We start from the raw sequence: 23,210 nt of genomic DNA on the forward strand, positions 1-23,210 counted from the left end.
CATACCCAAGAGGACCCAAGAGCACCTACCTCTCGTATGTCCTCATTGCCCTCCTTGATGTTTTCCGTTGCTCCTACAACTAACTGGTGGATGCTGTCAATCTCGGCTTCCTGTAGAAGGAAAGGGTGTTGGGTAAATATAGCCACTGCCTCCTCCCACAAGCAGACATTGTGCTGAAAACAGCAGCCTCCGCTTGTCAAGGGACAGGGATTTATTTACCTGTTGGCCCATGAGTCCTCACAGCACCCTGAGGCACCACTCCTTTTATGAAAGGGAAACTTAGGGCTTAGAGTTTACTGAGCCCACGTCATGCAGAAGCCCAGTGGCAGGGCTTGGATAAGACTCTCACCTTGTTGGAGTCTGCTCCCCTACCTGCCATCTCTCCCATGCCACTGGATAAGGGCAGAAACATAAGAGCTGCTGTTTGTGGAATGGCCACTATGTGCCAGGGGACATTCTCTCCAGTCCCTCATTTATTCTTTCTAAAGACCAGAGAAGTAAGCTTCAAAATGTAGGTGCTTCAAAATGTAGGTGCTTCTAAACAAACATGTTGGCTCCAAAAAAAGGTGCTTTGTCTTCCGATCAGCTCTTTCAGACAGGCTGAAACTCAAAATGGGATGCAGATGCTTGCAGGAAGTGTTCCCTGCAAACACCTGGAAAGCTCAGGAATATGGGACCCTGGTCTCATGTGAACACTGCTCCCGAAGCAAGCTGGCCACTCTGCGAGGCTGAAGTGATGGCCATGGGGGTGGGGTTGACACAGACCAGGCTTGTCACAGCCTGGCACACAGTACCTAAGCAGATCCTGTAAGGTGCTACAGGAAAGGCAACAGTTCTATGACCCTGAACTTTCAAACTGTGGTTAGATGCCGTCTACCTCCTTCATAGTGATATGACTCTGGCTGCTTGCTTTAGGGAACGCTATTTTGTGAGTGACCATGAGCCCAGTCTAACACACCGGAGAAAAAAGGTTTTGTCTTTCAAACCCACAGTTTGTGGGTGCTAAACCCAAAAGGGAAGATTCATTGGGCTTTAAAAATTTTGCCAGTCATGGCTGGAAAAATCTCAGAATGGTAGGTTAGCAGAAATGACGTGAACATTCACGTAAAAAAACAAATCCTATTCCCCACAAGGGTACTTGTGAAGTGGCGTGGCCTGACATTTTGAGAGGGCCGTATCTGAGCTGTAACGCTATCCCTATCAGGGACTGTGTGGGTGCCTCTGAACTTTACAGCAATCCTACAGGTCACCTCACTTGGTGGACAGGGAATTGCTGTGCAGAGGAATCTCCAGCTTACCCCAGGGCAGCTGGAACCAAAAGCTGTCTGACTCCCAGACCTGGCCTGTCTCCTCCCATGTGCTACTATGTACTCCAGGGGACAGTCACTTGGTCCTGACCTGGTCCTCTGAGAAGCTGCTCTGGGGCCACCAGGATTTTGCTCAAGGAGCTCTGAGTGCCCACAGCTAACAGCAGCTGTGCTCACAGTGACAGGGCCTGGATGCCTGTAGGAGAAGCCCCAGGGCTTGGTGGGTTTCTCTTCTAAGCTAAAACTGAGAACCATGTTCTGTTTTTGTTTACCTGTTGCAAAACCTTTTCCGTAAATATCTCTTGCAGTCTGGAGATTTCAACCACTCTCCCTTCGATTTGCCTTCATAGAAAAAAGAATCCGTAGGTTACACATGAACTCTTAGCACTTGGTAATTTCATAGGAATGCCACACATTTCTAAGGAAACCATCTCAGCAGGGTGAAGGAGAGGAGAAGAGGGACAGGCCATGTCAGGTGGGGAAGAGGAGATGGCACTTAGTCCAGCACACTGGACTCCACAGTGTAAACTGTCCCTCAGCCCCAAGAGGTGGGCGTGCCCCCTACATTCTGTGCCAGTTTGTGGGAACTGGGGAGTGTAGAGTTATGCCCTAAACACAAAATGCAAAATCTCTGGTAAGCCCTGTGCCTAGCTTGGCCACCTCGTAATACACATTGGTGACTCAAGTGTAAGTGTCAGAACATGTTGAAGACCCAACTTAAAAAAAGGTGTGTTTCCCACTCAAACCAACTCCCTCTTGTATGAAAAAAAAACAAAAAAAAAACAAAAAAAAAAAACTTGATTTGAAAACATCCCACCTGGGTTTGGCAAATGAGGGCGACTCAAGCTGTCTGAGTCCCTTGTCTGTTCTGCAGTAGCACAGGTGCCATGTGTGTGTCTAGAGGGAGCTGTGCTGCCCAAAGGCCAGGTAGCCCGGGAAGAAGCAGGCATCAGACTTGGGAGAGGACTCGGGAGGTGCGGCCGGGGCCAGGCTGGGCTGAGGCAGGCCCTGGGGATCGATTCCCTGCACCGAGGAAGTCTGCAGGCCATGGGTCCAGCGCCCTGGCTCCAGTTGGAGGGTGTGCCCACAACGCAACAGGCCTCCCAGAACCAGGCTTCGCTACTCTGCGTGTTCCACACATTTCCACACAACTCAGGCAACTGAGGCCTGAGTGCTTTCGCTGAAGGGCCAAGGAGGGTGTATGCTTGGCCACCTGGAGGCAGACCTCAATGGGGCAGGTGTCCTTCAGGGGCTGCCGCTTCACTTCAGAGTGACTGCCAGAAACAGCCCTGTGCTGCAGCTGCTGTCATGCGCTCAGGCTGACCCGCAGCCACTATCTGCTCCTCTCTGGAAGGAACAGCACCTGGGAGCCTGATGGCCAAGGCAGTCAGTCACCTCCCACAGGCCCAGGACCCTGTCACCACCCCAGGGTCAGGTGGGCTGCACACGGGATGTCTGGGCACCAAAAGACAGAACGTTCCAGTTCTTGGAAAGGCGGCGGGCAGACCCTCAGCTCCCACAGGAACCATATACATACCTTACTTCGTCAAACAAGTTGTTCATTTCCCCAATGAGCCTCTGATTTTCTTGTTCAAACTGCGAGGAGACAAACACACTCGTGATGACATCCTGCTGAGCTAAGGTGAGCATCCAAAGGAAACCGCAGGCTGCCCTGCCTCCTCCCTGCCCAGTCTCTCCTCCCAGCCTGATGCCCGGCCGCCCTGCCAGAGGACTGTGAGCAGCAGTGTGGAAAACACCCCTGCCCAGGAAGAAAGCGACACACAGCAGAACTGCTGTGCCGGCTGGCTCAGCATCTCCATCTCGTCGCCCGCTCTCCACGCGTGCCGCAGACGTGCAGACTGCACAGGCACCTGAGGGCTGCCCGTACCCATCCGCATCCCCAGCCTCCAGGCTCACAACCACCCAAGACCCGGGCACCCACAGCTGCTGCCTGCCTCAGGGAGAAGGATCTGGCGTGGGAGGACTGGGGAAGGAGGGAGGAAGCGAGGGGCAGAGGCTGACCTGGGCCAGCAACAGAGAGAGGCCCAAGAGCCTGAAGAGCCACATGTCCTAGTGCTCAGGCTGGAAGCGGAGCGTCACCCATACACCCAGTGACACTGGGGGCGTCTCTCAGAGCAGAGTAACTGAGGAGAACGGGCGGCTCCGCTCCTGGCCATTCTTGACAACGTGTTACTGGCCAAAGGAAAGGAGGTGAACACGTGAGGTCACCACAGGAGCTGAGCCATGGGTCTCCGGGCCCGTTTCTCCAGGAGACCTGCCCTACTCCAAGTCATTTCTATTTTTCTATCTTTGCCTGAGCATTTTTCTGTAAATACCTTAGGATATTAATAATGTTTTGCCTTATAGCAGAAATTGTACAATTTTGTGCATGTCTGAAACTCTCCATGACTGACCTAATCCAACTTTGAAAAAGCATTCCAGTTGTTCTTTCCTTCACATGTTAAAGCTGCCACCAAATCCACGAACGTTAGTTTGGGGCTCTGTGCCTGGCACTGAGCAGGATGGCAGGGCACGCATGGAGCGGAGACCCAGTTCACGGCTGGCTTGGTGAGCCACCTCCAGCCTGCTCCCATCTGTCTTCCTCCCCCTGGTCAAATGCCTGTCACGGCAGAGTGCTCCCTGCTGGCCCTGGCCCTTCACCCCAAAGGGCAGGTCTCATTGCTCTCCATGACCTGGCCACTGCCCACCTCTGCACTGGAACCTCCTGCAGTCAGTGTCGGGCACAAGGGACCCATCGCATCTCCTGCCTCCCTCTGCCTGAGGCAGTTGTGTGGCCAAGGAGCTCCAGCTGGTCCTTCCACACCTAGCACAGGTACCGCTCCTGTGATCCAGCATCATGGCAGACCAAGCCACTCTCCCTACAGTCCCCCACACTTGTTCAGGGCCAGCAGGGCTGTCATTCTCCCCGGGCCTTGAGCCCAGCACAGGGCCTGTCACACTAGAGGACCTGGTTCTCAGTCCTGCTCCACCTCTGACCTGCCTGGTCAGGAAATGGGTGGGTTGGCAAAGCCCCTGGAAGGGTGGACGTGTGGGGCAACCCTGCAGCGCCCCCTCACGCAGCAGGCCTCTCACTGCTGGTGGTGCTATTCAGTCCCTTTCAATTAGGCATCTGAGAATGAAAGTTTCACTTTTGACTCTGAAAGTATGAGCTCTGTTAACTGTCAACTCAACAGTGACTTAAGAGTCCAGTATTTAAGGAAAACATGTAATTATTTCAGATTTCAGGCACTAATTTACTTTGACTTAATTCTCTCAGGTGCCACTCAGGATTTTCTGGGGTAGGCATTTTCTTTGAAATTTTCTAATGATAAAATATGGCCCTGCCCTTTTAAATCCAGTCCTTTTATGCTTTGAAACTGTTCCTTAACAAAATTAACTAGTGCTCTGAGGTGATTTATTACTGGAACGTTCCCTGGGAACAAAGCCTGTGTGTTTCCTCCCAGGCCCAGGGCATGTGGCACAGGCTGCACTTCCTGAGCCCCTCAGAAGCTGCTGCTGCTGAAAGCTTTGCAGTAGCCTCAGCACAGTCAGGACCGGGGGCAGATTCTGGCTCAGCTTTCCTTTGACCCCATTGGTTCTTCATGCTACCTGAGAAAGAGGAGCAGATGCCTCGAGGGACCTGAGGTGACAGGGCTGAAGGGAGATTTGCCAAAGGCCAGGAGCTTTGGTGGAAGGCAGCTCTGTTCAGAGAGCAGGTCACAATGAAAGAAGCTTTTAAAAAGCCTGCTGCTTACAAACAAGTGCAAGGTCGCCATTTAACAGGGGGCAGGTTCAGGCAGACAGGTAACGGCCAGAGCTGACATCAGTCATCTGTACAAGGATTCAGGGTAGTTCTCCATGCAGTCTGCTTGGCACGGCGTATGCCTCACCTCCAGCTGTGGGCAGGGGTCAGGTGGATGTGGAAGCCAGTTCTATGGCCTCATGGGAATGCTTGGGTGACCCTGGGCCAGCCACTGGCTTCTGGGTGGCCTACCTGCTTCTTTATGGACAGGTGGTGAGTCTTACCCTTTCCTGCCTGTGCCTATGGTGTGGAGCTGGGCTGGAATTCCAGCTCCTTCACCTTCCAAGCTATATCACCTTGGGCAGGTAACCTAATCTCTCTGGATCTCAGTCTTTATCAAAATGGAGAGAATGATGGTACTTAAGCAGTAGGGCCATCAGAAGGAACACAAATTACACCAAAGTGAGTAGTTTACCAAAGTGCACGGCAGACCGTAAGCTCTCCGAAGGCGTGGCTGTTACTCTCGTGGGAGACAGTTCTGGATGTGCAGAGTGAGGGGCTAGACACTTTAAGACCCCTCCCCCTGTCTGGTCTTAAGTTCTAGAGGTGCTGTGGCCCTTTCACTCAGGTACTGGGAAACACACACACACACACACACACACACACACACACACACATACAACCTCTTCTATTGTCCCTCTCTGTGTGGCCACGTCATATCCCCACACAGGTGGGGACTTTGGCAGCGTAGTGCTGAATGAAAGGCCTGGTCAGCACCACGGGCAGGGCGTTTATATGCCTCTGAAGACGAACCTGGCTGCAGTCTAAGGAATACTTCCTCCAGCTACGTAAGTAAGTAGAAGGAGGACAGGAGGCCTAGATGGGTTTGGGGACAAGCAGGGCCCTCCAGCATGACAGTGGCAGCCTGCTGTTCTGGGCTCCTGCCAGGGCCCACCTGCTCTGGACCATTCAGGTCTCCTACACAAACACAGTGCTTCACTCCAACCAGACACCCTCCACCCACTTCCTTCCAAATAGTGAGGCATTCTGCTTAGGGGTCCAGGGAACTAGGTGACCTTGGGCAGGTGATGTAGGCTCAGACGGGGCCACCAACGCCTGTTCCGCCATGAGGCTGCATAAACCCACCTGTGCCATGCTGCTCAGCAGCGGCCAGCACAGTGCCAGACTCGGGAGGCGATACGCTGCCAAGCCGCCGCGTTCCACTCGGAGGCCGGCCAGCCCTCCAGCAGGGCTCTGCTGAAGGGGTTCTAACCTGGCTTCGAGTCCACGGCGCCACACTGTGGATATCATTACAGAAATCCTTTTCTAATCGAAACCTTGTCACTACAGATTTTAAGACAGTCTCTTCTACAAAGGCTTTGAGCATAGAATAAAAACGAAGCTGGAGAAAAATATTCACAGAGAGCAAAAGCAGCTAGGGGAGGAGGCCAGGCCTCCTGGATGCTGTCCGGCCCCTCAGCCGCGAAGCTCGCACCCACAAGCGTCTCTGTGACAGGCCCTTCACCATGCCTGGCTCTGTGACCCTCCTCTGGATGCTCACGGGTGCCCTGGGAGCCTAGAGCCTCTCCAGGAGGTGTGAGCCACATAACTCCCATGTTCCTGAGCATGAACTGAGCTGGCCATCTGGGGCTTCCCGGGTCAACTCAGAGGACACTAGTTGCTAGTATTGGGCTTGACTCACCGTTTTACCCTGAGGAAAAGTTCTGAAGGAGTGACTACGTGCCACACCACTTTCCAGTTTAGAAACCAGCAGCAAGGGATGTCTTTCTCTTCGGTTTTAAACTGGAGCTTTTTAATAGGATTTGGGTCAGTCACACTAAGATACAGTGCTTAGCTACAGGTCCCAGCAAGACAGAAGTCGCCAGACATTAGCCTATCTCAGCAGCACTGCCCATCCACTCATGGTGACACCTACGTCACCAAGTCCCCATGGCTCTAGTCACCTATGCCACAACACTGAAATGCCCAGGGCTGCTGGGAAGGGTCCCGGGCCACGAGAGCCTGTCCCACGGCTGAGGACAGGAGGGAGTGGAAGCAGGGACTCCTGTCTCGAGGGAGGAGGAGCGGCCCTGCACTGGCTGCACAGCACACACAGGAGGGCACGAGCACTATGCGCCTATGCACCCGCAGCCTGCCTGGCGTGAGGGGCGCATGCTGAGTCCAGGCTGTGTGCCCACTCCTGCCGCAGGCCCCTCCAGGTGCCACCGCATCCTGCACTCCCCACAATTCCAGGGGTATCCATTCTGACTGGGCTGAAGGCTGGCAAGGCTGATTTTCCTCCCTGAATTACACAGATCACAAGCGACAGGAGGGGGATTCCTAACAGACCGTCACCGGAGCCCCGTTCTCTCGTCTCCGCGGGGCTGTGGCATCCGGTGAGGGCAGACGGATTGCTGCCAGCCTTCTTGGTGCCCTTCCACACAGCCAGACGCAGCGTGCCCATGAGTGCTTTCCTACCCATGCTGCTCACCGCTGCCCATGGGAGCAACACAAAGTCCTCTCACAAACAGCTACTGGGTTGTTCTGGCTCTTTCCTCCATGAAGAGCGGTGGAGCGTGCAGACAGCCCCTCACAGAACTTACACCCACCAAACCATGTGTGCTCTTTCTTAATGAAGGGTCAGGGTTGCACACTTTTGTCTCTGGAAAAGGGATGTGGAGATAGCATATTTGGGGGAACATAGCTCATCATTTCCACTAGTAAAATTATTTTATGTAAATGGATGAAAAACTACAAGACCATAAAGAAGAGAATGTACCCCAGGGGCCAGGTCCTGGCCTCAGCCTGCCCCCATGACAGTGTGCCCGGTACAAGGCCCAGCTCCTCTCCTTTCTCCCCTGGATGCTGTTTCTAGAGAACCTGCTCCAAGCCTCCCTTCACACTCCAGCCCTAAGATGTCGCCAGCCTGTACCCTGATCCCTTGGTGCACCAGAGAGCCCCCGCCACGTCCACAGGCAATCTGAATTTTCCAGCATAAAACCCATCAGCTCCTACTGCACCCGTATGCTCTCCTGCTGTGTCCCCTTCTCCTGACTGCTTAAGTGAGAACGCAAGGCTCCTCCCTCCTCACTCGTCCCAAGGTCGCCAAGGCGTCTGTCTCCAGCCCAGCATTTGCCTTTCTGCCTCTCCCTTCACTGCTGCTCCCTGGAGTCCTGCCACAGTATTCTCTAGCCACCCTCAACACCTCAGACTCCACGAGGCTCCCAGGCACGTGCCCTACTGATATGGTGAGGGTCAGGCAAGGAAAGAAAGTCAGAGGGTGGACTCTGGAACCCGAGTGTCGCTGGAAAGGAAGACAGGAGGCTCAGGACACTTCCAGGTGTTTGAATTACTTCCTTAGCTCAGAATTATTTTTGTCTGTACAGTTCAAGGGCAGCCTACTTATAACTACAAAGAAAGTAGCACAGGGAAGCCCCAGGAAGGTCACAGTTAATGTACCATCACTGAATCAGTTTTAAGTTTCCAAGGTGAGGACAGTAAAGCAGAACCTAGCCATCTGGGTGGTTAAGAGTGCATCAATCCACACCTGTATGTAAGGTGCACCAGAGTTCTTGCTGTCCCCACAGCCAAGTGTTCAAGAGGCAGACATGGACTGGCCATCCCCAGGGTCTCAGCATGTCAGGGGGCCCCAGGAGCTGTTTCGACTTCTCCGGCAGGCCACCGGTGGCACTCTGCTGTGCTAATTGTGTGCAGCCTCATGCACCTAGGCCACCAGAACCCACCAGGGACACAAGGGAGCTGTGATGCAGAATAGAGAGCACAGGGTCTGGAGGTGGGACTTATGGTCCAGAGCTGGGCTCCTGACCTTAGGCGGGGCTAGGGAGACTTCGTGCCTCGTTTTCTACAGCTGTATTACAGTGACCATTTCTGCATCACTGATAATCATGAAGACTGAATGAGACAGCATGTGAAAGGCCTGGCAGATGGGCATTCACAATACAGATAATCCCTTCCACGAGAAGACAACATTCGCATAGGAACTCCTGATGATCCTCCTTTACCTTCTACAACAGCCTATGGCTTTCACATTGTGTTCCTCAGAGTCACTCACCCATCAACAAGTAATCCCCAACCCTGCTCAGGCTCTGGGAATTTGGCAATGAAAGCACAACAAGATTCCCCGTGTGGCACCTGCACTGCCGAGAGGCTGGGAAATAAAGTAGGGCAATGGGATTGTGATGGACTGACAGATCTGACTCCATGAGACTGTTATAGGCCAGACTCTAAGGGAAATGACTAAACAGACTCCATTTTGCTCTGAGACTCCATGTTATGTAGGAAATAAGCTTCTCCCATGGGAACACCCTGCCTCCGTGCCCATCATCAGTTACTTGGTGTGACTTGTTTAATAATATACAATGGCAACTCCTATGTAGTAAAGAATTGCTCTCTTTTGATTCCTATTGCTCCTAAACAATGAACCATGTAAACAGTGATTGTGTGGATGTTAGTAACCATTCTTCAGTTTGTACCTAGGTAAGGGTCATTCTGATCCACTTCCCCCTCTGTCGATGATCTCATGATGTTAATGTGTAATTTCGAATCATAGCAACAGACACTTATGATTAATGTGATTTTTGGTATAAGAACCCCTACAACCCTGTGGTCAGGGCTGTTCTCCCAATAGCCATTTTTTGGGGCATTGTGTGAGACAGTCAGCTGGCCAGTTTAATAAAGACTCTCAAATTTAAACTTCTCAGTGGTGATCGGTTTGTTCTTAAGTTGCGCCCCATAACAACATGCTGGGCAAGTGCTCTACCACTAAGCCACAGTCCCAGTCATAAAGATGATTTTAATGCCGGTGAAAAGACACCTATTATTAATTATATTATCCCAAGGCAATTTCTTCTTTAATTATGCTATTGCAAATTTAAAACACATGAAAAGCATATAAGGAACTAGGAAATCAAGTAGGAAGATATATATAAAATACATTTTTATAATTTTTAAACCTTAGTATAAAAATCAGGGAAAGGGCATTTAGGATAGACTACTACTCAATGAAATGGTCTTAGGATAACTGGTTAGAAATAAACAAGAGCTGGGCACAGTGGCACACGCTTATAATCCCAGTGGCTCAGGAGGCTGGGGCAGGAGGATTGCGAGTTCAAAGCCAGCCTCAGCAATGGTGAAGTGCTAAGCAACTCAGTGATACCCTGTCTCTAAATAAAATACAAAGTAGGGCTGGGGGTGTGGCTCAGTGGTCAAGTGTCCTGCATTCAATCCCTGGTACCAACAAACAAACAAACAAACAAAAAACTAAATAAATAAAAAACGAGAATAGCATTACCATTTGTATTTCTTCTGGGGATAATTCATCTTCACCTTTGCCATCTCCCCAGGTTCCCAGCTGAGGTTCTGCTTCAGTCAGAATCTTTTCTGTTAAAAAATATAAAACAAAGAAACAACAAAAAAATGAAAACAGATAGAAGGCCAAATATTCATTTTAGCATAGGGTAACTCAGGATACAGGTGTATTACGAACAGGAGACTCAATGCAATCTTGCAGCTTTGCCTACATTCATCTGTTGGTTAATATGCAGCAATGTTTAGGACTTAAATTGCGTGTGTGCGCATGCTCGCATGTAGGGCAGATGGGGGCAGTTTCAATATTGCACTGAATTCAGCAGTGGCTGCAGACTAAATGGACATTCTTCAGAACCAGTCTTTGTTAGTGCATTTCACTTTAAGACACACTCTCACACTAGAATTCTCCCCCCACTGTTAAGGGTTGCAATATATGAGTGCTTTCATTGGGGGAAAACAAACAAACAAAAATATATATATATACACACACACACGTTACAGAGGAAATGATATGCTGTTTCCCAATTCTATTCCTCTCTACAGAGTCACTGCTTTGATCCAGCCTCCTTGACTTTATCTAAGTGTATTCATACAGATATGTTTCTTGCACACCCCCCACAACCAGAAATACACTCTCTTGTGTGGCAGTGGCTCACTCTTCACAGATATCAACAATAACATATTGTTCCCAAACTTGCTTTTCAGATTTATTAATGCATTTTGGTGATCACTTTGGATCAGTTCAAATAGCTTGACTTCAAACTGCTGCATAATATTCCATTGTAAGGATACAAGAGTTTTTTTGTTGTTGTTTATATTTATAGTTCTGGGGATTGAATCCAGGGCCTTTCATATGCTTGGCAAATGGTCTACCACTCAGGTACACCCCTAGCCCTTCTTATTTTGAGACAGGGTCTCGCTAAATTGCCCAGGCTGGCCTCCAATTTGGGTTCCTTCTGCCTTAGCCTCCTGAGTAGCTGGGGTCACAGGCACGCATGTCTGACTGGATACAGTTGAGGTCACTGTTAACTCCGCTGGTAAACCTTCAGTCAGGTCAGTTTTCACTAGTGCAATAGCACCATGTGCCCCCTGGAGTACTTCTCCAAGACAGGTGCCTGGCCACAGAACTGCTGAATAGGAGGGATGCAGTCTGACCTAGAGAACTTTCTGATCATGGTTGGATAAGGAATGGCGGCTCCCTGATGAAGCTCAGTGAGGATGCAGGCTCCAAGAAAGGCCTGCCGCCAGCACGGCGCTGGCGAGATCTGCGGGTCATGAATGGGGCCAGCAGACGGCAGTGAAAGGGCAGGACTGCTCCTCCGTGGGGACAGACATGGGGCCTCTGCCTCCAAAGGTTACTGAGGGAGTCTCGGCAGTGCCTCTCGGCTTGCCATCAACTCCAAGGTACTACTTCCTTTCGCTTTCCTCCTCAACCTCAGTCAATTTCCTGAAGCTGATCTCAGTCCCATGAGATGAGCAGAAGCTCAGGGTCTTCTGACAGGAAAAGGACATCATAACAGCAGCAGGCTGGAGACAGCTGACCAGGCATGAAAGATGTGGTTGTCACTGGGAAGACATCTTCACAAAAAACCTCTACTTCCACCATGACAGTGCAGGAAAACCTGTTTTTGCCACACCTGTCATTACAGGAAAATGTATTTATAATGCCTTGCTGAAAGCAGCTTCACACACTGAGCTACTGTTCCCCTGAGATGGCATCCTCTGGCAGGGGACCTGCCCTTTCCACCCACCCTGCTCCATCCCTAGGAACTTGCTGTCTCCTGCCTATCTTCATCACGGTGTCCATTTCAAGCTTCTTTTTTCTTTAAGATAAGAATACTAAAAGCAAAAACACATAAACCTTGTTCATATCTGCACCAAGCGTGGACTAGCTCTAAGCTAGGATGTGGTCAACAGAACCCATGCTTAGAGCATGTTCGATTCCGTGGCATCTGAAGCCTTGCCCTGCTGCTCCGTGGCGCCCAGAGTGGAGCCGTACAGAAGCTTGGTCTAGTGTTCGAGGCCTGCTGCCGTTTGGCCCAGCCCACCATTCAACCTTAACACCCCTGCTTTTGGTTCTCCCCATCCCCTCTTTCTCGCAGATGTATCCAGGCCGGTGGCTACAAACTGCCTGTTTCTCGGGACACTGCCCCGCCCCCAAGTCCCCAGCCCTGAGCTTTTCCTGCTCACTCCAACAGACTCACGGACGCGCTGTTTCCCCCGTGCATCCAATGGGCACCTTAGGAAGCATGCCGGCCACCGTTCTGGTTCATCCCCGCTCGCCTGAGCCTCACTGCCAAACCCTGGCTCTAGCCCCGCTCACCGCAGGCAGCAAGGCCACCTTCCACCTGCTGCTGCACTGTGGCCTCCCCAGTGGCTGACGCTATCTTGTGCCTGGGCTGCTGCAAGACTCCTGGCCCATCTGTCTGCCTCCATTGTTAACAGCAGTCACAGGGCTTTGAGGACCTGACCCAGACCATGTCGTGCTGTAGCCTCAAACCCTCCAGCGGCTTCTTACCGTGCTTCAATTCAAAGCCCGATTCTGCCACCGAACACGGGGCTCTGCCTGGCCCTGCTCTGCACTCTCCCGCGGTCCTGGCAGGTGTGAGGTGGGTCTTCGCTGTGGCTGTCATTTGCATTTCCCTGATAACTAAGCATGTTGAGCACCTCTTAATGTGCTTACTGGCCACCTGTAGATATTTCTTTAAGAAACGTAAAAACTTTTGCTGATTTTTAACCAGGTAGTCTTTGTAGTACTGAGTTGTAAAGAGTTCTTTCTACATTCTGGATATAAAAGCACCTTATCAGAGACATGATTTGCAAATACTTTTGCCCATTCTGTGGATTGTCTTTACTTTCTTGATGATGTCCTTTGAAGCATGAAAGATTTTAGCTCCAGTGACCACCACTAATCTCCCCACGTTCCTGAAATGTGGGTACTACTATTCCCATTTTTAAACTGGGAAAACTGACGCTCGGAGTGCCGTTGGTGCTCTCCCTGAAGGCCAGGAGGGGTGGCTTAGACAGGAGATGGCCTCATGCTGACACGGACTTGAAAGACAAAGCGTAAAGCATGAAGAGCAGCGTTCTTCACTGTGACCACTTACTTCCTGCCACCCAGGGGCCTCTGATTCCTCTTTCGATCAGGAACACACTCCACAGTAAGGAAAAGCACTCAGCTTCCAGACAGACTCATGCGTGCGTGCAGTTTTCCAAGCCATATTTACTGAGGCCTCCTGTGGCTGAGTCTTACTCTGGTGCTAGGGGTACAGGAATGAGCAAGATGTAGACGCTCCTGCCCTTGGGGACTTCCGGGTAGCAGGGGAGACAGGTAATAAGAACACAAAGAATACTGCTGGGAGGAAGAGCAGGGCAGACAGACAGGAAGTACCAGGAAGAGGAAGTCCTTCCTTCTCTTCCTACTGACCTTCACTCCTTGTGAATCCAGCCTGTCTCAAGGGACCAATGCTGTCTACATCCCTGTCCCTGGCCCCTGGACTTGTGGGCCCAATTTCCTGCTCAACATCTCCACCAGGCATCCCACATCCACATGCCCCTCACCAAGTTCCTGACCAATCCTGCTCTTCTAGAGTCCTCTGTGGCTCAGTGAGGGCAGCTCTTTTCTTCCAGATGCCGCCTTGTGCCCGGGGTCCTTTCAAGACGCCCGGCATTCTACCACTCGTCCCAGGGCCCTGCCTCCATGCTCCGTGCTGCCCACCACTGCCTTGCGGCTGGTGGCTCTAGAAGCCTCCTAGCCACCTGTGTCTGTCCCTGCTGCCCAGCATTCCATATCAACAGGACAACCAGAGGAATCCAGTGAGATGTAGTCAAGTGTGACAATCCTCTGAGCAGATCTGCTCATGGCTTCCTGTCTGACTTAGCAAAAGTACAGTCTCTCTGTGGCCTACAGGCCCCCAGGACCAAGTCCCCAGCACCTTCCTGGTCCATGTCCCTCTGCTCTCCTCGCTTCTCCAGCCCTGGGTGCTCAGCAGCCACACAAGACACACCCCCGTTCTGGGGCCATGGGGCTCACTCCTCAGGTCCTAACTGAAATGTCAAGGTTTGCACCTCTGGGACAAGCCACACCACAGACCTGTTTCCACAGCATGCACCATAATTTACAGTAGCCACCATCTGCTTCCCACGGGGCTGAAGGAGCGGTGCTGATTTGGTGCTCCCCACTGTATCCCTAACAGTATCCCCACGCTGCTCACTCCCACGCCCCTAGACCCACGAATGAATTGGCACCTCGCACAATAAGCAGCGTGGGCCTGGGGCCCAGCAGAGGCAGACGGGCTATAGGTCTGCACGGGAGACCCTGGGTCCCAAGTCTGTCTGGCTGTCCTCACTCTCACCTGTCCTCAGGGTATTTCTTGAATACATGAGTGAAGAGTAGATGTGGATGCTACGTGCGGCCTGAGTAAATTTAGTAATGGCGCCTGTATACACTACCTTTCGGGAAGCAGTGCCCATGATTTCATGGAAACAGGAGGCACCCTGAGCCCCCACCTGTGGAGTCAGGGCAGCTGCCACCCAGAAGTGGGCTCAGGTCTGCCAACAGCGTGGCCCATGCAGAAGCGGTGCTGCCCTTTCTTGGTGTTGGACAGCGTGGGTTATACAATCTCCTTCAACTCGTTTCCTCACATTTGAAATGCTGACAATAACACACACCTCAGAAGACCTAGTACCAACCAGGTCTTCAACATGCCCAGCAAGTGCCTGCTACCTCAGGGGGTTCACGAATGCTTGTCTCCTGGCCAGTCCCTGCCAGAAGCTGTTCTGAACTAGAGAGGAACTGTGGCACTGTCCCGGCTTCTGGAGCCACGGCATAGACTGAATGTTCTTGCTTGTAAAAGCAAGGAATAAGTGAGTTGGAGAGGCAGCTTGAGTAACAGATCTGGGCACAAATCCTGCAGCTGCCAGTTACGAGCTCTTACCTTGGACAAGCCACCCAGCCTCTCTGTGCCTTTTAGGGGGCTACTCTGAAAAAAGAGAGGCTCATGGAACCCACCTGCAGAGGGTGGCTGTGAGGATGACAGTCACGCCTGTACTCACCTCCCAAGACAGGGGACCATGACAGAGGAAGCAAAGGTGCCCATCTCTTGGCCCTGCACGCCCCTGCCTGCGAGTCACACGGGGTGGACACCTCTGTGATAGAGTGCACTAAACTGGTGTGCCCTGCACGGGCTGCGTAGACTGGACACAGAATGAAGATGGCCACGACGACAGCATGTGTGTCCCTTAGTTACAGACTCTACGGGGTCTCCATAAAGCCTAAAAAGTCCCAGGGGCCCTAGTGTCCGTGAAGACAAGAAGCACAGGAACCCACACTTGCACTTTGTCTGCTGGCTGGACCGGTCACGGAAGCCCCTGAGAGCACAAGCTCACCCCGGCAAGATGGTGCTGAGGACACAGGGTTCTGCTCTGGGGAGCAGCACCCCGCCCCCAGGCCCGTAGTAGAGCCCAGACAGTTGCCGGGTCCATTGCACCAGGTCCCTGGCAGTGCAGCTGCAGCAGGACTTGCAGCTGGATGCTAGCTCCGAGGTGGACTGGATGGCTCCTCTCAGCCAACTGTGGACGGTCGGAAACCACCCCCAGCTCCAGCCTTCCTTTGTCCCACTCCCACTCTCGCCAGCATCATGGGGGGGAGGCGGGCAAGGCTTTGATTCCAACTCATACCTGGATACTCTTCAGGGGCAAGTTTCTCTTCAGAGTCTTTTGAAGGATTCTGTGAAACTTTCTCAGGAGATGTTGATTCTCTTGTCTTGGTATTTGGTTCTGGTTCCAGTTTAGATCTGAAAACAATAATTGTTTTCTGTAAAGCCCACGTTACCCTTTTGAACAACAGAAGAGTCACGTGTGACCCCTGCACTTTTGCTCTGTGTCCCTCTACTCAGAAGAGTCACGCCTCATGGACCAGTGCTATCTGGACACACCTCTAGGGCACCTGTAGAGAGGTACAGGCATGGCTGCCTCGGGCAGGGGCTGTGCACCCTGTGTTCCCAGCCACAGCATGGGAGCCGCAGCAGCAGTGGGCTGCAGTCTGCAATGACCCCCTGATGGACACCACACTTAATGACTGGGCAGTGAAGGCCTACCTTCAACAAACCCAAAGCTGGATGTTCACTAATCCACTAGTTTTACACTAATTCAAAAGCCCTGCTGAATATATACATATATATATATATATATATATATATATATATATATATATACATATACACAGACACATATATATGTGTCTGTGTGTATATAGTAGAAACATGATTTTGACCCATATTACACACAGGCATATAAGTAACACTTAAAATAATCATGAAAGTACAAGTCTTTTAGTACCTCCTAGATGGAACCATCTTGTTTCAGGAACCAAGACCTCTGCACTTCCTTCTTGGAAGTGCACTTCTCTTCCCACAAGGAGTCTAGACCTTTTCCACCCACAGGGCACAGCCACACCCAACCCACCTCAGGACCCTTCTCGCTCCTCTGCACCTGCCTGCTTCCTCTGAAGCAGGGATCAGTCTGTGGTGACATTGTCATTTGCCTGACATCCGTGAGAGCAGCCCTTTGCCTCAACGAGTCACGTTTGCTGCTTAGCCCTGGATCCTGGCATTCAGTGCTCCCTGTGGTCTGCATGAGGGTCCCCCAAAGGCCTACGGGTCGAAGGCCTAATCCCCAGGCTGTAGCACTGCTGAAAGACGTGGGAACCTCTAAAAGGTGAGACCTAGTGGGAAGCACTCAAGTCACTGGTACATGCACTTGAAGGGGATAGTGGGACCTTGGTTCCTTCCTGTTTCTCTTCACTTCCAGGCTGCCATGAGGTGAACAGACCTCCTCTGCCACGAGCTCCTGACGTGATGTACTGTGCCACCCACGCCCAAAGCAAGAGGGCTAAGTGACCAATACCTCTAAAACCATGAGCCAAAATAAACGTTTTCTCCTTTTAAATTGATTATCTCAGGTATTTTGTCAGTAACAGAAAACTGATATAAGTATATGTTGAATAAACGAATATTTTTACAAATACCAGTAAATGGCTAGTAAGAGAAAACTTTTGGTTATGAAACAACAGGCCTTACAACAACTTTATGTAACACTATGAAAATTACATGCAGAGTGCTAAGATGATCTGTGATGAATTCCATGTTGCCAGGCAGACTGCGAATAAGGGAACAATGGAAATGTGTGAGGGTCTTACTAATGCCGGCTAATGTTTACTGAAGGCTTATTATATACTGGTCATTTTTCTAACAAGCACTTTACATGGATAAATGTATTCCATTCAAAAACATCTAAGCAAAGTACTAGTAATAATGACCTTTTCATAAAGAAGGAAACCGAGGCCTGTGGAAATCTGGACACTCATATGGGTCACAAAGCAGATGGCTGGTTTGGGACAGAACCTCAGGGGACCTAGTCTGGAGTTCACACTATGTCAATTCACTGAGAAAAAGAAAGTCTGTTTAACAAACATTGTTGGAATGAGTGGGTATTTGTAAAGAATAAAATAAGCTTCAACCCCATTTCACTCCATCAAAAAAATAATCTGACATACATGGTAGACCTAAACATCCCACCAAGTCAGAAAGATTCTAGAAGAAAGCATAAAAGAATATTTTAGCGACCTCAAGGCAGACAAAGCAAAAATTCCAAAAATTTGACTTTCTCAAAATTATGTTTCTACTTATCCAAGGTATCATTAAGAACACAAAGAGATAAACCACAGTACAGGAAAAAATATTTGGAACACATATCTGACCAAGGACTTAAACATACAATATATAAGAACTCCTATACAAATCAACAAAAGGACAGATAATTCAATAAGAAATGGGTCAAATACTGCTACACAAGGTGCATGCCTCTTAATCCCAGTGACTCAGGAGGCTGAGGCAGGAGGATTGCAAATTTGAGGCCAGCCCTAGCAACTTAATGAGACACTATGTAACACTATGCCTCAAAGTTAAAAAACAAACAAATAAAAAAGACTAGGATGTGGTTCAGTGGTAAAGCGTACCTGGGTTCAATTCCCAGTACCTCGTCCCCCCCCCAAAAAAAAGGAAAAGTAAAAGAGGGGGAGCAGAGTGGGTAGGACAGATGCTTCAGGAAAAAAAAAATACAAATGGTGGATAAACCATGAAAAGGTGAGCCAGTGAGAAAGCACTACGCGCCCACTGGGACCGCTTAACAATCAGCCCCTAGTTGTGGTGAGGACGCGGTGGACCTGGAGCGTATGCAAGCGCACACTGCTAGAAGGTATGTAAATGGTGTTACTGTTTTGGAAAATTTCTTAAATTTAAGAAACATCTCCACTGTGGCAGAGCAACCCACTTTTAGGTTTTTGTCCAAGAGAAATGAAAAGATGCATCCACATGGAGGTCTGCAAAAGAGTGTTCACGGCAGCCTTAGCCAAGAAACGGAAGTGACCCGGGAGCTGCCAACAGGAGAAGGGTTGGGCGGCTGTGGCGTGCACACCACACAGCATGGCCAGCAGTGAAGGACGAGTTCCTGACAGGCAGCGGGAGACCTAAGAGGCACGACACGGCTCAGGCAAATCTGTTCAAGAACAAACGAGACTGAGTCCACAGTTCGTATTGTGTGTACATGTAATTACGAAATTTAATACTTGCTACCTAACAATTTACCTCAAACATTGCTAAAAATAATTTAGCAACCTGACACATTAGCCAATTTTAAAACCAGCTTAAAATAAGACATCCATCAACCAGAATTTTCAAGGTTTTTTTCCCAGTTATTAAAGTGGCCTAACAGTTCTCTGCCTGTTTTCCCATCTGTAAAATGGGGCTCTAAGAGTATCTTTCTTGTCCAGTTCCTTGTTTATTTGCAAGTGCTTCCTTAGCACAGTCAACAGCACGCAGTAAGAACTCAGAATGTCAGGTATTACTGCTACTGTTACCTGCTGCGGCTGCTGTCATCACTGTGGAAGCAGAAATGGCAGAGTAGTTTGATAAAAACAAATTTCTTGTGAAGTTCTAAAGAAATATGCATTGGCCACACACCCGTTGGCAAGGTGCAGACCATCAGAGGAAGAGAAGTGATGAAATCCAGACGAGTTGAGTGATCTGTATAAGCGACTCAGAAGGGTCTTCCACCACTGGCCACACTAGCTGCTGACCCCTAGGCTGGTGCCACAGGGGCGAGATCTGGAGGAGTTTTGATAGACCAGCAGGAGAGAGGTGTGGGCATAGCCTTCTCCTTGGCCACGGTGCTCAGCAGCTGACCTGCTGCCCTTGAAGGCTGCCTTGGTCATCAGGTTCCTCCAGCAATTCCACAGACCCCCACACCTGGAGACTGGGTCCTTAAGTCACTGGCTAAGTGCCACGAAAAAGACAGATTTAGAAGTGGGGTTTGGAGACAACAAGGGCTTGATTCTAGCCTACCACTTGTCTGCTGTGTGACCCTGCTTCAATCCTCTTGCTCTGAGTTTTCTTCATCTGTAAAACCAAGAAAAGCCACCCTTCTCAAAGGGGTGTGCAAAGAGGAAACAAGATCACCCATGAAAAAGGGCCTGCGGCTCACCTCTCAGCGCTCAGCCTTGGTTTCCTCATCAGTAAAGTGGGGCTCACTGTGGCTTTCTCACGTTAACTTCTTGACATTGAGAAACCTGCTTCTCGATAGCCTTCCACTTTCACTCTGCCACTCGAAGTTGTTGCAAAGACTAACACAGATTTTAATAGTACCATGTGAAATGTAAGGGTTTTATAAACTCCTACTATTATTTCACAGCATAGAAATTATCTTCACTTAGTCAAGATCATGAAAAAGGGATAAAATTTTGCCAGGCACGGGGCAGAAAGATCTTCTAGGCATAGGGAATCTAGGTGGAATGCTGGGTTGCAGGGTAGCATTTAACTCTGGAGAATTGTGTGGCTCTTTCTAATGCAGAATTACTTCATTTTCCTATTAGACACAAGAGAGTTACAGTTGCTTCATGCCCTCCCCTTCAAGTATCATTTAAAAAATTTCCATTCTAATGTATGAAATGGTTATTTCTTGGTTCTTAAAAATTTCACTATGAAACAATTACATGCAGCAAGGAGGTACAGTACTTAGGGCCCCCTTTTTCCTGAACCCTCAAGAAGTAGACTGCCAACCTGTGCTTCTTTACTGTTAGCTAATTTTTCCCCAGTACTGGGCATCGGACCTAAGGGTGTGTGCTACCACAGAGCTATACTCATATCCCTTTTTTTTTTCTTTTTACTTAAAAAGGTTTTTTTATTGGTTCTTTTTAGTTATACATGACAGTAGAATCCATTTTGATAAAATTATACAAACATGGCCCCCATTCCTTTTTATTTTTTATTCTGAAACAATATTGCTAAGTTGTCCAGGCTGGCCTTGAACTTGAGATCCTCCTGCCTCAGCCTCCAGAGTCCCTGGGACTATAGGGACACACTACAGAATTACCTTTGACTATTGAATGTATTCCCTAAGAACAAGAACATTCTTTAATATAACCAGAGTACAGCACTCAAAATCAGAAAAGGAACATCAATATATGACTTCCATCTCTTCTTCAGGCCCCAGCCTATTTTGACCAATTAACTCAATAATTTCCTTTATAACAGAAGGATCCAGCTCAGAATCACATGTTGCATTTACCTACCATTTCTCTTCAGTCTCCTTCATCTGAACAGTTCTTTCAGTCTCTTTTTGAGTCCATGACTTTGACACACAATAATGTGCGGGTTATTCTACATGATGTCTCTGAATTTGAGTGTGAAGTTCCCTGGTGACTGCAGTCAGGCTGACCGCTGGGCAGACAGCACAAGCACCACTGCACTCTCACAGCAGCCTGTCAGGCTGCGGCTCTCACTGGGCCCACCATGAAGGTGGCAGCTGCGGGTGTCCCATCACTAAGTTATTCTTTTCCCTTTTGTAATTAACAAGCATGGGGGGAGGGTGCTTTGACACCATGTAATTATCTATTTCAAATTTTAATTAATTATCCACATCCAGATAGATCTATGATATCTTATTTTATGAAATATTTTATAATCTGCTGTCATTTGTTGTTTGCTCTGGCTGTCTCCAATTTGGCCAGGAGAAACCCCTTACCATTGTCCCCATCATTCTGAGTCCTTCCTTGCTTTCTGGTACAGTGAAACGTTCCAGGCTCACTGCATGCTCTCCCTGCCCCAGACTCAGTCATGTCTGCAAGAAGGGTGATTTCTTGACACTGAAACTCACAAACCCAGATCCACTTATTGCTCCTGGGGTGTCAGTGCATCCAGGCCCTCCTGGGGGAGAGAATTTTTCACACATATGCATACATACATACCCACAACCATATGAGGAAGTGTGAATCACACTAGTACCTTTCCTTCTATCCCATGACTACAGGCTTCATTCTGGCCTCTTCCCTTTCCCTTCTATAGTGAGAAACCTGGCTTTCCATATCCTTCTCTATTAATTCCGTGATCAACCCCTTACAGGCAGTCACCCCTCAACGCCTACAGCCGCCACTCCTCCTGGGGGGATGCACTGCATTCCTTACTGGGCCTTTGACCGCCATGCTGACCATGCCACTCAGCATGATATTCCACTGGGAAACTTCGGCTGCCCCCACTGTGGACACCCACCTTGCCCTACCTCACTTCACGGCTCCAGAATTGAGCTGTTTAGGAAGGGGAAAGGCATAACTGGCTTTTGAATAAAGGGTTCCTTTAGCACCTGCCATCTTTGTGTCAAGAGGATGGCAATGTACCGGTTTTCAATTTAAAATGAATTGAAGACTGCAGTGCAGTGGACCAAGACAAAGGGAGTACCTTTTTCTTTTAACTGATAAAAACAGATTCTAATTATACATAGAGTATCTACTGAGATCCTCAGGGAAATTACAAATCAACTATTAAAGGCAATTTGAAAACAGTCATTTTAAGAGTTCTCAGGAGGATCAGTTTCTACCCCATCCTGACTGACACTGACCTTGCTAAGGCCACATAGACAGCTACCACTGACAGCTCATCCCTGGTCAACAGCCTTCCAGGCCCCCACTTGAGGATCTTAGGGTTCTGTTTAAAATTTTAAAAGAACAAAAAGAGACATAAAAAGGGGAGAGGGGGATGAAGGGAGAGAGATGTTTGGGGCTTTGAAACAAGAAAACACGTAGGAGAAGTTCTTTGCAAACCTTAAATAAGGTCCTATATAAATAATAGTTCTGCTCTTATGCTGTTTTCACGTACCCAACGTAGGCTTGGGTAGAAGAGTGTTCCCGTCTGTCAGGACAGCCTACCATAGCCAGCGTGGCTTCCGAAGGGCAAGGCTCCTGCTGCCTGGACAGGCTGCGCACCCTCACTCTGCCACTCACGCAAACCAGCTCCCTGGACCTCCACTACACAGTGATGGACTGCTTGAGGTGTGGCCACCGACCAGGGTCAGCCACACACCACTCATGATGGCCTGCCACGGGACAATGACAAGCGAGACAGGGAGCGTGAGCACCTGCAGTCTCTGACTTTGCCCTCTGATCAGTTGTTTCGTGTCACTGAGCAGACTACAGGTCAGCTCAAGTGTCATCAGCCTGCTGTGCTGGTCACTCGCGGTATAACCTCAGAACGTGCCACACACTGTAGAACACACATTGGTCCATGACAGACTACGAAATACTAAAGCAAAGAAATGGTCCTGAAGGACTCTGCTCCAAGCCAGGGTGGACACAGATCTCTGGAAAGGACCACATGGTAAATATTTTGGTCTTTGTAGATATATGTAGTGTCTTTCTCATATTTTTTCTTCTTTTTCTTATTTCACAAACCTTTAAAAATATACAAAACACTTTCCATTGGTGGGTTGTACAAATAAAACCAAGG

The 23,210-nt window shown here is 49.6% G+C and overlaps 1 protein-coding gene across 1 annotated transcript in view; it reads right to left on the reverse strand.

The window, feature by feature from the left end:
* The window catches only part of Stx18 (syntaxin 18), a 114,800-nt gene that overhangs the window by 2,216 nt on the left and 89,374 nt on the right, over nucleotides 1–23,210 (reverse strand). Inside the window, exons 6-10 of the mRNA XM_047566106.1 lie at nucleotides 16,057–16,172; nucleotides 10,361–10,449; nucleotides 2,845–2,903; nucleotides 1,580–1,649; nucleotides 30–110 (exon numbers count right to left, since the gene is read on the reverse strand). Of these exons, the coding sequence (XP_047422062.1) occupies nucleotides 30–110; nucleotides 1,580–1,649; nucleotides 2,845–2,903; nucleotides 10,361–10,449; nucleotides 16,057–16,172 (415 nt within the window). The remainder of the gene's footprint in view (nucleotides 1–29; nucleotides 111–1,579; nucleotides 1,650–2,844; nucleotides 2,904–10,360; nucleotides 10,450–16,056; nucleotides 16,173–23,210) is intronic.

This window comes from Sciurus carolinensis, chromosome 10, assembly GCF_902686445.1.
Source record: "Sciurus carolinensis chromosome 10, mSciCar1.2, whole genome shotgun sequence".
Lineage (NCBI taxonomy): Eukaryota > Metazoa > Chordata > Mammalia > Rodentia > Sciuridae > Sciurus > Sciurus carolinensis.